Raw genomic sequence first — 14921 nt, 5'->3', positions numbered from 1 at the left:
CATCTAGTTCTTTTTATAGACAAAGATGTCATTTTTAGCTAAAAATAAATCAGGATAAAAAAAGAAAACATAATTATGATAACGGGTGAAGACAAATTATAGTGTGGCAGACACAATTTATTACCATAAGCCCTGCCCCACCCGCCTTCCTTCCCAGCCTGAGGACCCCAATCTGTTCTGTGACTAGTAGAGACCCCAGGACCCCAGAGAGCATAACCTCTGCCAGCCTCAGAGAATGAATCAGGACTGGGTTATGCAGGCTATGATGTCCTCCTACTCTCTTTACAAAAGCAGTATTTGGCAGAGGTCTTTTTTTTTTTTTTTTTTTTTTTGTGAGATAGGGTCTCACTCTGGTTGCCTAGGCTGGAATGCAATGGCGCGATCTCAGCTCACTACAGCTTTGACCTTCAAGACTCAGGTGATCCTCCCACCTTAGCCTCCCAAGTAGCTGGGACCACAAGAATGTACCACCACACCTGACTAGTTTGGGGTTTCTTTGTATTTTTAGTACAGACAGGGTCTTGCCATTTTTAGTAAAGACAGCATCGGGCCAGGCACAGTGGCTAACGCCTGTAATACCAGCACTTTAGGAGGCCAAGGCAGGTGGACCACGAGGTCAGGAGATTGAGACCACGGTGAAACCCCGTCTCTACTAAAAATGCAAAAAATTAGCTGGGCACTGTGGCGGGCGCCTGTAGTCCCAGCTACTCGGGAGGCTGAGGCAGGAGAATGGCGTGAACCCGGGGGGGGCGGAGCTTGCAGTGAGCCGAGATCGCGCCACTGCACTCCAGCCTGGGCCACAGAGCGAGACTCTGTCTCAAAAAAAAAAGACAGGGTCTTTTGTATTTTTAGTAGAGACACGGTCTTTTGTATTTTTAGTAGAGACAGGGTCTTGCCATGTTGCCCAGGCTGGTCTCAAATTCCTGCCCACTTCGGCCTCCCAAAGTGCTGGGATTACAGGTGTGAGCCACCGCGCCCGGCCAGAGGTCTGAGGAAGCTATCATTTTCTTGAAAAAGGAGCATGAGACCCTGGCACTTCACCTTCCCCCTTGCTCCTGTCTTGAATGTAGACAGAATAGCTTGACATGTGGTCAGCAAGACCACAAGCACACACATAAATGCCAGCATTGAACACACAGCCCGGCTCCACAGGCCTCACCTAGTCTGAAGCCCACACTGCCCACCTGGGATCTTCCCGAAGCAAATGACAGGGATTGGGATGGGGTGAGCTACCGTCAGTCAGCACCAGTCAGCAGAGCAAAGAGCTGACTCGTGTCACTCTGGGGACACCAACCCTTATTTCCACCCCTTGTGAAGAAAATGCATGTCCCTAACATAGAACATATAGGAAATTTTACCAAATCTGAATAGGTTATCTCCGTAACAAAATGTTGGTAGCTATACCATTAGAATTATATTTTTCTAAGGAACTAAATGAAAAATGCTAGAAGATAGCCTCATTATTAATATTAAAATACAGATAGCTGTGGGAAAAACTGGTGGAAACCGTGTACACTGATAAGCAATAAACTTAAGCACTCAATGGAGCTAAAACCAAATGATCACTAGAACCACTAACAAACAGTATTAATGCTTCCAATTTCGATGAGAAATTTTGGTAAGATCAATGATCAGTTTTCACTTCATCATGTCTATCCCAACCTTCAGCTAATCACAAACGAAGCTGGGCCACTGTGGGGTGTGGGTGGAAGGCACCACACCACAAAGGAGGGGGAGGGCAGGCACATGGTGACGGGAGCTGTGGAGGCAGTTTCTTTGCAGCGCTGCTCACACAGGCATAATAATGTGAAAACTGACCCCTTATCTTACAAGATCGGCACAGAATCATGTTGGGGTGAGGATGGAAACCACGCCTGTTTAACAAGGCCCTCGAGAGAGCTCAATCACCCCCGGTCACCTTCCACAGTGGACGGTCAACAGGCGGGCTGGAGCAGGAAGGCCGGGGCAGCACTGTGAGCCATGATTTAAAGGCGTGGCAGCAGAATCCATGGGCACCTGACCCAATCCACAGCGGCCACGAGGGGAGCGGAAACGGGGATGCCAGCCACAGCTACCCTTCATCCAGTGTCAAAGGCACTGGCTCTTTCCATCACGTGCACATTTAACTGTCATAAAATTTAAGCTGAAATCTAAAGAGAGAAGAACAAAGGGGACAACAACCTCTGCCACCAGTGTCACCTCTGCCTCTGAGAGGCGCAGACACAGTGAAACTGGGACCCTCACCCATTTTCCTCTCCTGGGGGCCAGAGCGGGGAGTCTGCTGTTGGGCATTTTGCTCAGAGGACCCAAGAGGAAAGAGGCAGAGTGTGATTCAAGGTCAAGACCATCTCCTTGTAGAGTTGTACTGATTCAACTCCCACCAGCCCCACCACTCCCTTTAGTTAGGTCAACTTAGAGATCAAAACATCTCCAGGCCAGGCACGGTGGCTCACACCTGTAATCCCAACACTTTGGGAGGCCGAGACGGGCGGATCGCCTGATGTCGGGAGTTCAAGACCAGCCTGACCAACATGGTGAAACCCTATGTCTACTAAAAATACAAAACTTAGCTGGGCGTGGTGGCATGTGCCTGTACTCCCAGCTACTCGGGAGGCCGAAGCAGGACAATCCTTTGAACCAGGGATGCGGAAGTTGCAGTGAGCCGAGATCCTACCACTGCACTCCAGCCTGGTGACAGAGCAAGACTCCATCTCAAAAAATAAATTAATTAAAAATAAATTTTAAAAAAATACAAAATTTAGCCAGGCATGGTGCAGGCACCTGTAGTCCCAGCTACTCGGGAGGCTGAAGCAGGAGAATCGTTTCAACGTGGGAGGCGGAGGTTGCAGCGAATGGAGATCGCACCACTGCACTCCAGCCTGGGTGACAGAGTGGGACTCCGTCTCAAAAAAAGAAAAATCCCCTAGTGGAAAAACACAAACACAAGCCCCAGGAGGAAGAGGGGAGACACACGCAACACGACAACGTGCCAGAAACACAGGCGTCTTCTCCCCTCTCTGACACCTCTCTAAATGCAGGAGGCATCCTGGAAGAAACAGGCACAGACCCACAAAGAAAGAACTAAAGAAACGATAAGCGAAGAGACGACACCAAATACTGGAGGCCAGAAGAGCAGATGGTGACGGTGAGTGGGTGAACACGGGAAGGTTCAATTAACCTGTGTGAAGAACGGAAAGCCAACAAAAAAAACAAGCTAGGCATAAGAACAGGAAGAGACTTCTTCCTGCTGGGACAAGGCAGCCTCAGTGGATCCACTCAAACCCCCTACTAGAATTAATTATAAAAGCTGCAGATAAACAGCAAAAAATAAACAAAAGGCTTTAAGTCATCATGGAAGCCCTGAGGCCCCCAGGCCCAGAGGCCCCAGAGGGAAGCACTGAAAGCCCCACTACCTGACGCACTCCCTCAAGGCACAGAGACCAGCCGGAGCGAGGGTGCAGTCCAGACGTGAGGGGCCGTGACAGGAGCTGAGGCCGGATCCCTCAGGAGAGGCAGCCAGGAAGGAGCGGGCCAGCTGCTCGCCTCCCCCAGGCACTGACAGCACCTAAAATGGCCATGAGGGCGGACACCAAGCAGAAAGCAGCCTCTAAGAGCTAACACGGAGAGGACTGGCAGATGAAACTAAAGCTCGGGGCCTGTGAAGGCACACCCTTGAAGGACAACTCCCTTAGAACAAGGGAAAGCGAGAGGAACAGCAGAGCCCCGAAAGCCTGAAACCCACTGGCCACCAACCCTTAAGTCAATCAAGGCTTGCCGTCCACTCTATCTGCTGGCCAAGGGAAAATTAAATCCCCTCTAGAGAAGAGAAATGACTATGCGTGTATGTACATGTCTGTGTGTGGATGCAGGCATACTCCGTTTTATTACCCTTCACTTTACTGCGCTTTGTAGGTACTGGATTTTTTACAAATTGAGGGTTTGTGGCAACCCTGCGTTGAACACCTAATTGCCACCATTTTTCCAACAGCATGTGTTCACTTCATGTGTCTGTGACACGTTGGTAATCCTTGCAATATTTCAAACTTTTTCTTTTTTTTTTTTAATTTCTTTTTGCCAGCACTTTGACCTTGGATTTTTGCATTATTATTATATCTGTTAATAGCGACCTGTGATCTCTGATGCTACCATTGCCATTTTGGGGGGAGGCACAAACCACACCCACATAAGACCACAAACTTACTCAATAAATGTTGTGGGAGTTATGACTGCTCCACCAACCAGCCTTTCTCTCATCTCTCCCTCTGCTCAGGCCTCTCTACTCCCTGAGACAAAACAATACTAAAATTAGGCCAATTCATAACCCTACAATGGCCTCTAACTATTCCAATGAAAGGAAGAGTTGCACATTGCTCCCTTTAAATCAAAAGCTAGAAATGATTAAGCTTAGTGAGGAAGGCAAGTCAAAAGCTGAGACAGGCTGAAAGCTGGGCATCTTGCACCAAACAGCCAACTTCTGAATGCAAAGGAAAAGTTCTCGAAGGAAAGTAAAAGCGCTATTCCGGTGAACACACAAATCATAAGAACGCCGATACACAGCAAGTTTGAGTGGTCGGGACTGATTAAACCAGCCACAACATTCCCTTTAGCCGCAGCCTAATTCAGAGCAGGGCCCTGACTCTCTTCAATTCCTTGAGGGCTGTGAGAGGTGAGGGAGCTGTGGAAGAAAAGCTGGAAGCTGGCAGAGAGTTGTTTATGAGGTTTAAGACGCCATCTCCACAACATAAAAGTATAAGGTGAAGCAGCAAGTGCTGATGGAGAAGCTGCAGCAAGTTCTCCAGAAGATCCAGCTGAGCTCATTGGTGAAGATGGTTACTCTAAACAACAGGTTTTCAATGCAAACAAACAGCCTTATATTGAAAGAATATGCCATCTAGTACTTTCCTAGCTAGAGAGGAGACATCTCTCCTTCAAAACTTCAAGGGACAGGCTGACTCTTGTTAGAAGTGAATGCGGCTGGTGACTTTCAGCTGAAGTCAATGCTCACTTGCCATTCCAAAAATCCCAGGGCCCTTAAGAATTACACTACATCTCCTCTACCTGTCCTCCATAAATGGAACAACAAAGCATGGATGACAGTACATCTGATGACAGCATTAACTGAGTATTTTAAGCCTACTATTAAGACCTACAACTTTCATAATACAACTGGCTCATTGACAATGCACCTGCTCACCCAAGAGCTCTGATGGAGATGTACAAGATGAATGCTGATTTCATGCCTACTAACACAACATCCATTCTGCAGCCCAGGGATCAAGGAGTCATTTTGACTTTCAAGTCTTAAGTTTTTAGCCTATGCACATATATTTAATTTTTTTAACGTTTTTGAAGAGGAAATTTGAATGAGGAAACAGAATACAGTGCTCGTTCCTGTAATAGCATTTTGCTCTACATTTGAGCACCAATCACACACACGCCAGGCACTGCTAGAAAACTGCAGGTGACACTGTGGCACCCCAGCCAGTCTGTGGGATGCCAGGGGAGGAAGACAGGTAAGAAGGCAGCACGGAGGAGGGGGTCTAACATGGGAAAGGCGCCAGCCTGTCTACACACTAAGGGGAAATGTCCAGGGCAAGAAAGAGAAGACACGGTGACAGCAGGAATGGCCGAAGGAGAGGAGGTCCTGGGAAAGGGGAGGGGAAGGCTCCACAGCTCATCAGGGCCCTGGGGACAGGCAGACAGGCGCTCAGAGCCACGGGCCCCACCCACACCTGTCCCTCTGTGCACACAGGCGATGCCACCTGTCAGCCTGGCAGGGTGGAGGGTGTGAAGGAGAGCGAGTGAGCAGGTGAAGAGGGCACTGCGGGGAAAGGAACCACACAACACATGCGAGAGGAAACAGAAACAAAGTCTGGTCAGGAAACTGGTACACACACAGCTCTAAGCGAAAAGGCAGAAAAGAGTTACGTGGACAGCGTTAACTACGTGGACAGCATTAACTACGTGGACAGCATTAACTACAGGCACGCAAGCACATTCATGGAGTATCCTTTATTGAATACATCCAAGTTATCACTACATCAAAAGTAAACCTCTAAAACAGATATGTATTTTGTGATAAATAATGCACACATTTCAGTTACAAAATTTCCTACATATGGTTTATATACAACATTAAATAAAATGCAGACTAAGACGATATGTACATTGTTTAGGGAGTTAAGCTTTTCCCTGTTATTGAGCCCATACAAGCTCAAGACAGAGTTATCCCAGTCTCTGAACAGACCACACTGTCCCCTGACAACCGAAACAGTAAGGCTTCCTACGGAGTAGCAGCTGGCTTTATCATGCACGATTTTAAAAACACACTGGAGGAGGCAATGGCCTCTGGCTACGGCACTCCTTAGGCAGTGCTTACCTGAGCCCACGTGGCCTGCGTACTTGACTAGGCACTTCCCGGTCTCTATGCTCCACAGCAAAGCCGTGTGATCTGCAAGACGGAAATGAGGAAGTCGGAACTTAGCTATCATCAGTTTATAGTTTTTCAAATGAAAGAATAAGACAAACACTCTAAAAATGGGAAGTTACACTACCACTGATATCTCTTCCACCTTTGATTCTATTACTCTGTACGCTTCAACTGATCAAAGAAAACATTTCCCAAATGGGAGAAGCTGTGACCTGCCTGAGGCCATGGAGTCAGCTAACGGACAACCAGAGACTCCATTTCCTACTTTACTATCAGGCTGGCTGCATCATGCTGGAAAATGACAGACAGAGGTCGTTCCCATCACAGTTTCATTACTTTATTAAAGTATTAAAATGTTCCAGAACATCCCCCAGAGTTCAAATTCAAACAGCATCCAAATCCAGTTACAACTGTTGAGATAAGCATGTCTTTGGATCTTTGGGCCTTTCTCTTTCTCTTATAGCCATTATTTTTTTAAGTAGATTTAATGGGAAAATCTGAGAAATAAGCACCAATTAGCCAAATGAAATTTCTGAAATATCAGAAAGGACCTTTTTATTCTTTTTTTAAAACTATGATTTCCAAAGCAATCCAAGGCGCTCATCCATGAAAACAGTTTCAAAGAGGAGCAAGAACTTTCTTTGCTGTTCAAGTGGTTTATCACATTCACTTCTGCCTCTAAAAAGCAGAGTCCAGTGAGCGATTAACGTCTCACAAGCTGGGACAGCATTTTCAATGAGCACCGTTTGTAATTTGAGCAATTTTTATCTCAAGGGGTATTATGCCACCTTAGATAGCTTTCATAAAATATCTTTTTTTAGAGAAAACAAAGGGTGGCTTTCCACACTCTGCCCCTGTGACTGTGTGGGCAAACACCTGCTGGGGGAGGCCACCAGCCTCCACTGCTGGCTACACGCCCAGGTGGTGCTCACTTTCAGTGAGTACCAAAGTACTGTCCCTCAACTGTACTCCACTTGTGGAAAAAAAGTCAAATACATCTACAAATCAGAAACACACTTGGCTATGGATAAGAAAAAGAGGGCCAGGCACGATGGCTCATGCCTGTAATCCCAACACTTTGGGAGGCCAAGGCAGGCGGGTCACAAGGTCAGGAGATCAAGACCATCCTGGCTAAACGGTGAAACCCCGCTTCTACTAAAAATACAAAAAAAAAAAAAAAAAATTAGCCGGGCGTGGTGGCGGGCACCTGTAGTCCCAGCTACTTGGGAGACTGAGGCAGGAGAATCGCTTGAACCCAGGAGGTGGCGGAGGTTGCAGTGAGCCGAGATTGTGCCACTGCACTCCAGCCTGGGTGACAGAGCGAGACTCCGTCTCAAAAAAGAAAATGAAAACAAATAATTGGAATACTGCTTCCTCAACACATTTAAGTTAAATCCATTCCAAACAAGTATTTCTTTCCTCAGATACTTGGTTCACTGTGAGTTGCAACGCCCTACCCACGGGGACCTGGAAAAGACAGGGTGCAGATGCACATCTATTCATGGGAGCATGGAACGCAGGATGCAGCTGCACACCCTCCCACGAGACCACGGAATGCAGGACTGCAGGCCACAGCACTAAGCATCACCAAGGGCTAATGTGTGGGTTCCACTGACTCCTCCATGACGCTTTTGCATCGAGGGTTCCTCTGCCACAGAAAAGTGAATGTCCGTCACTCAGGGATTAGGCACAGCCATGCTTCTGCAGGCTGGCCAGGTCCGTGTGCGACTCACCGGCCGATGCAGTCCCGAGCACCACTGGCTGTGTCTTGGCCACGCTGACATCCCAGATGCCGTCCCGGTGGCCGATGTACTCCTTCACGAGCTGGCAGGCAGCTCGCGATGTCGTGGTCTTAAAGCTGGAGACAATCTGAAACCGAGATGGGAAATCTTGTGAAACAATTTACTGATGTAAATTTTTCTAAGTCAAGAAAGAGAAAACGAAAAAGACGTCTTGGAAAATGCACAAATCACTGACTAGGACAGTTAAAGCATCAAGGAACACAGCGCAAGTGTGAGCTGAAATGCCCTGTGTGGAAAGGATTGCAGGTTCAGCTCTTATCACAGAGAATGCGTGCAGCTCTCACGGCGACCTGTGCACGCTCCCCCACCTCAGTCTGACAGCCAGGCATGGAAGGTCTCACTGCAGAAGGGTGGATTTAGGTGTTTCAGGTCCTCTCCCCCAAACCCAAACCATGAGACAAAATTTCCAAATTCTTAAAAAAAACAAATCGTTAGCTAGCCACTCAGACACAAAAAAGTCAGGAAGGACATCCCAAACCCTTAACTTTAGCTAATAACACTGATCGCTGTACATGTTCACATTTTGCTGTTTTTGAGTATTTACACCAACCACGTATCATCAAGTGTAAAAAAAGCCTGTGGCGGGGACGAATCAAAAGACGACACTAATAGGTGTGCCGGTTTGCCCGAGACTGGGCGCTCGCTCAGAACAGGCACCAGCTATGAGGATGCAGGGCAGCGCGGCCGTGGGCCCCTGGGCTTTTGGACATGCTCAGCCCAGCAGGAGACAACACGAACACATCACGGACCACAGAAAGGCATCGTCTCGAATGACGACACACACAGCAGACAGTTCTCATGTCCTCTTGTCAGGAAAAATATGAAGTGAGTGAGGAAGAAACGAATTCAACACAATGATTTCTGCAGAGTTTGCTTTTTAAATTTTTCTTCGGTAAGAAAACAGCTGTCCAGCTGTTAAGTAAATCAGAATAATGTAGACTTTTCAGAATAAAACAAAAAAACCAAGTGAAGAACTAAAATCAGTGGCATTACACAACTTGTTTTAAACACTGATTTGGCATAGCCCTGAAAAACACATCTAAATTCATTCTTCCTAAGACCATGAAAGCACAACCCACTGTCACATGCATTTGGGTCTGCACCCTCGAGTTATTCTCCTCAGATACAGTGACATAAAAGGCTGAGGAAGAGGCCAACATTTTCACCAGTAACAGAAAGAACTTCCAATGGAACTGGTCACAGGAATTGCAAAAGCACTTGTTCAACCTCAAACCCATCATTATCCTCTTTTCTTTCTGAACACTAATATCCTATTCAATCCAGCAAAATTATGCCTCCACAACATGGGAGATGCTTTTGCTTACAGAAAGTGTCATTCAGATGTTAAATAATATTGTAACATTTTAGGAGGGAGTGAAATTAAAGGACACACACAACCTCCCACCATAATAGCTGTGGTAAATTTCACTTTCCAAGTCTCTCACTATTTCTAACATTAATAACCGTATTGTAGTAAATTTCATTTTCCATGTCTCTCACCATTTCTAACATAAGTAACAGTATTGTGGTAAATTTCATTTTCCAAGTCTCTCACCACTTCTAACATTAATAACAGTATTATAAGAAACAAACTACTAGAGTTACATTCTTCACCTGCTCCATTCGCAGGGTAAGAACAGAGTGGCTCCTTCCCAGAGGCTCCGACTGCACTGCTGCTGGAGCTGTGCTGCTGGAGCTGTGCAGGAGATGATGCGCCGTTTTCAAATATTTTCTCATGTGTTGCTTCCAAAATGCCCACTGCACTTTGACCATTTATTACCTTAACTCTTTTTCCTTAGAAAAGCTGACTTAGTCGTCATTACCAAGAGGCCCAACAAAACAGACTAAATTACTTAGAGGGAACGTTCATAACAGAAAAGCAGCAGAATGAAGCAGCAAACTGACGCTCACGCCCGTCATCCCAGATCATTTTAACTGCGGCGCAATCTAAAGCACAGTTGTGAAAATGTTTGCAAATATTTTTGAGAAGATAAGTGTCTTTCTTTGTGGAAAAAGCCCTTTCTGATTTTTATAAGTTTCTTTAAAGTGGGCTGCAGGTTAGACTTCCTCACTTCCCTCCCCCGTAGGCATCAGAAATCTCATTAGCCACCCAGGAAGGGGAAAAACCTCTTCTGCATTCACGTAACACACTTTTGTGTTCCCGCTATCCCACCAGGCACGTTACTTGCTTCTCGTGGCTCTGGGTCAGCAGGAGGGAAAGTAATGAAGCTAGACTGTAGCCTTTCTCTTGTTGCATTCATGCTTAGCTTTGGCACCAAGAACCCACACTGTAGTACGAATCAGAATACATTCTGTTACCAAATTATTTCTTCAATCTTCAGATGTCTTATATTTTCATAGTTATTTTTTACAATGGGTACGGGCAGTGTGCAAAGGCTATAAAGATCATTAGTAATATGCTTCTTATAAATTCAGATGAATTTCTAGTACCTAAAATGACTGGGCTTTAAATATCTTTAATACATTTTTTTAAGGCAAAGCATTACTATACATATCCTTACCCTTATCCAAATCTTATTTTTTACTGCTCATGGTAAAGGACAACTTTATATAATCATTTCTTCCTCTGCTTCAGTAATAATCAGAAACTTTTGGAATTCCAACACCATACATTGTATATATACAACTGTACACACCAGAAAAAGCAACATAATCCAAGATAATGTAATAAGAAATTAAATGAGGAAGAACATAATTTCACACTTCATTATGAAGAAAATGCTTCAAGTTAATTTATTAAAAAGTTCAAAACTTGTAAGTATAAGCTAGACATTACATGGCCAAAAAAAATCAAATAAATTAGCAACTTACATTCTAGATGTTATCAAAGGAAAGTACAGTAGAAAATACCAACAATTTCAGATTTTCTTTTGAATAACAAAGAATTACCAAAGACTATCAAGTGAGAACAAATGGCAGAAGGACTAAATTTGCTCTATTAATTGCAGTTAATCTTACTATAGATGTCATGCTAAGTAACTTTAAACTCAAGGAAACAAATTGGAAAAATAAAAAGCTAACAAGAACTACTTACACCATCATAGCAAAATCACTGAAAATTTCAATTTATCTTTTGTATCCTTGAAATATGCCAAAGTACAGATGCATACAAAATTACCTCAAAATATCACTTGATAGTAATCCATCATAGACAAATGAATTCCCAAACAATTAAACCCTTTCCACTTTAAGAAGGTCAGCACGAGGTACTTTAAGAAAATACAAAACACCATGAACATCCCTATTTGCCTCAGAGACAGACCTTCACTTCCTGATCACACTTAGGAAACTGAGGAAAAGAACATAATGAACTAAAATGTAACTTTAGCTCAGAACATAATTTTCACTAATTTGTACCTATTTATTAGCTTCCTTCAAATTCAGATCCTTTATATTAAGCCAATTAACAACAGAAATTATATATTCCCTCTAAAGACAATATATTTACTAATACATCATATATTAATCCCCGTAGGTACTAGGGTAAGCTACTATGTAAATGCCTGCATACTGACATTCTTTTTTTTTTTTTTTTTTGGAGTCAGAATCCCGCTCTGTTGCCCAGGCTAGAGTGTGGTGGTGTAAGCTCAGCTCACTGCAACCTCCACCTCCCAGGCTTAAGCGATTCTCATGCCTCAGCCTCTCAAGTAGCTGGGATTACAGGCACCCGCCCCCACGCCCAGCTAATTTTTGTATTTTTAGTAGAGACAGGGTTTCACCACGTTGTCCAAGCTGGTCTCAAACTCCTGACCTCAAGTGATCCACCCTCCTCAGCCTCCCAAAGTGCTGGGATTACAGGCATGAGCCACCATGCCCAGCCAGGACATTCCTTTAAAAAACTAAATTTCCCTTAAAACCATTTATCTTTTTCTACTATCCTTTCTAATTGGAAAATATGCAACTTAAAGCACACATGTGCACACCTTAGCCACCACGTGATGGCTTGAGAGCCGGTGGCCTGCGTACCTTGCTGGTGGAAGCCTTGTAAGTGGTCTTCAGTTTCTGGGAGAGCTGGCTGGTGCTGTGACTGGCTGCAGGGACAGAGAGTGACAATCAAACACAATCACACAATCAAAGACCCACAGCCTCGCAAATGGGTCTTGGGTCTTGCACAGGAAGAAAGGGGGCCCAGAAAGGCTCATTTGACCCTAGTGACAGAGCCATGGCAGAACAGGGACAAGAACCGAGCTCCTTATTCTCCTAGACCCACACCTGAATTAGATAGTTCAAGGTCTGCTGACAGCAAAACGCAAACCAGCCAGCATCCTTCACTAAATTCCAAATTTCCTGCATATATAATCTGCAGGACAAGACTTTCATGAGAATTCACCTTACCTTTTGTTTTGAGTTGGCCCTTACTCAGTTCTGCTCCATCAATCGCTTGTCCTTCAGCAGCTAAACGTTCATTAAGAGTGTCGATTTCTCTACGTACTGGGAAGAAAAAAGTTTTCAAAAATCTAAAGTATGTTTTTATGTTTAAGTGTACTCACCACTTCCAAAACTTGCACACAGAAAAAATGCTATATATTAGTGTTATATAAACAAAGACATGAATAATATTCTAATAAGCAAGATCACAATTCATAGAGTTCTCAAAAAACTAAAGAAATCATTCGAGGCTGGGTGCGGTGGTTCACGCCTGTAATCCCAGCACTTTGGGAGGCCGAGGCAGGTGGATCACGAGGTCAGGAGTTTGAGACCAGCCTGACCAACAGGGTGAAACCCTGTCTCTACTAAAAATACAAAAATTAGCCGGGTATAGTGGTGCATGCCTGTAATCCCAGCTACTCAGGAGGCTGAGGCAGGAGAAATGCTTGAACCCGGGAGGCAGAGATTGCATGAGCCGAGATCGTGCCACTGCACTCCAGCCTGGACAACAGAGTGAGACTCCATCTAAAAAAAAAAAAAAAAAAAAAAGAAAGAAACCATTCAAGATACCATTCCAAAAGTAAAAGCTCACACACTTGCTACACTGTGGAAGACACTGCTATCAGGGTCTCAAAGACAGCACCTGCATTTCAGCATAGTTTCCATAGTGCTTGATTCTGCACGATTAAAAACATTATTCTGGGCTGGGCACATTAGCTCATGCCTGTAATCCCAACAATGTTGGAGGCCGAGGCAGGCAGATCACTTGAGGCCAGAGGTTCAAGACCAGCCTGGCCAACATGGCAAAACCCCTTCTCTACTAAAAATACAAAAATTACCCAGGCGTGGTGGTGGGTGCCTGTGATCCCAGCTACTTGGGAGGCTGAGGCATGAGAATCGCTTGAACTTGGGAGGCGGAGGTTGCAGTGAGCCCAGATCGCGCCGCTGCACTCCAGCCTAGGTGATAGAGCAAGATTTTGTCTCAAAAAAAAAAAAAAAAGTTGAAATAATTTTTCCCTCTATGAATTGTAAAGGTGGACTCTTTAAAAAGGAGAATCCTGTATTAACATTAAAATTTCCAAAAGCAAAGTTTAAATGACATAAGATTATATTCTCTTCATTATTCATCCAACCACACCACTTAGTTACAGAGTGAAAAACAGCTTAACAATGGAAATGCTCTTTGTTAGTATTCAACTTTTGGAATCAACCTGTAGACAAAGTATGAAAGACTTGATTATAGTTACATTTGTCTAATACAAATTTTATAGTTTGGGTGTGGTGGCTCACACCTATAATCCCAGCACTTTGGGAGGCCGAGGTGGGAAGACCACTTAAGCCCAGGGGTTTGAGACCAGCCTGGGCAACACAGTGAGACCCTGTCTTTATATATATAAATTTTACAAACACAAACCCTAGAAGAAGAAAAACTGGCAAGTAATAGAGCAGCGAAAAGGACCTGTTTATTTCACTGTGAAGCATTAACACTAAAGCGGATAGATCTAAAACCAGAAGATGATTACTTACATTCACAGGACTAACCACCAAAAGAACCAAAAGCAAAAACATGCAGAAAATGTCTTCCTTTGAAGAGTGCGATGGGCTTGAGGGGTAATGGTAGATTTCTTTTTATACTGTCTGATAAATTTTTAAGCACATATGGCCATTACTTCCAAAATAAAAAAAGAAAAATTAAAGCCAAGCTAATTCAAAATTGTTTTGATTTGCCTTTAATAAGTCAGATATAGTATATGCATCAATTTTCAAATGATGGTATATTAATAAAAAAGTAAATCAATGTTTTCTCAATTTATGGTGTACTTGGTGTAGGAAAATTATAAGTTCCATGTATTTTTTTTATTTTTATTTATTTATTTTTGAGACAGAGTCCTCGTGGGAATTATACCAGACCCACAGAACTGCAAGATGACAAATCTGTGTTAGTTTAAGCCACTAAAATAAGTTTAAGTTTACTACAGCAGAACAGAAAACTAATATAGTGATGAATGTCTATTCATAAATTTGACTATGGATAGGTAAAGCTATAAAAGTATATTAAAATAGGAGATACTCACATTCTAAGTTTTCAATATAAAGGTTTTCAAATTCTCTTTCTATTTGACCAAACAGTTCCAGAAGTGTACTGCGAACCGAGGAAGGCAGTTTAGAATCCTGCAGAAGAAGACTTTGTTTAAAATGAATGAATGAATGAAAAACTCTAAGTACAAATATGCTTTTTCCAAAGTGAATTATCTTTTATTCTAAACTCTTATTTTGTATTATTACATATTTTTATACAT

General features: G+C 43.8%; 1 protein-coding gene across 12 annotated transcripts in view; it reads right to left on the bottom strand.

Annotated features, from left to right (window-relative positions):
- The window catches only part of WDR37 (WD repeat domain 37), a 77333-nt gene that overhangs the window by 38526 nt on the left and 23886 nt on the right, over window positions 1–14921 (bottom strand). For all 12 annotated transcript variants that reach the window (XM_054436877.2, XM_054436875.2, XM_063669492.1 and 9 more), the window contains 5 exons: window positions 14697–14793; window positions 12589–12684; window positions 12220–12284; window positions 8164–8299; window positions 6380–6451 (listed from right to left, as the gene is read on the bottom strand). In XM_054436877.2, coding sequence (XP_054292852.1) covers window positions 6380–6451; window positions 8164–8299; window positions 12220–12284; window positions 12589–12684; window positions 14697–14793 — 466 coding nt within the window. The remainder of the gene's footprint in view (window positions 1–6379; window positions 6452–8163; window positions 8300–12219; window positions 12285–12588; window positions 12685–14696; window positions 14794–14921) is intronic.

Source organism: Pongo pygmaeus, chromosome 8, assembly GCF_028885625.2.
Source record: "Pongo pygmaeus isolate AG05252 chromosome 8, NHGRI_mPonPyg2-v2.0_pri, whole genome shotgun sequence".
Taxonomy (NCBI): Eukaryota; Metazoa; Chordata; class Mammalia; order Primates; family Hominidae; genus Pongo; species Pongo pygmaeus.
The sequence above is the reverse complement of the archived record's forward strand: the minus strand, read 5'-3'. Positions and strand labels throughout refer to the sequence as shown.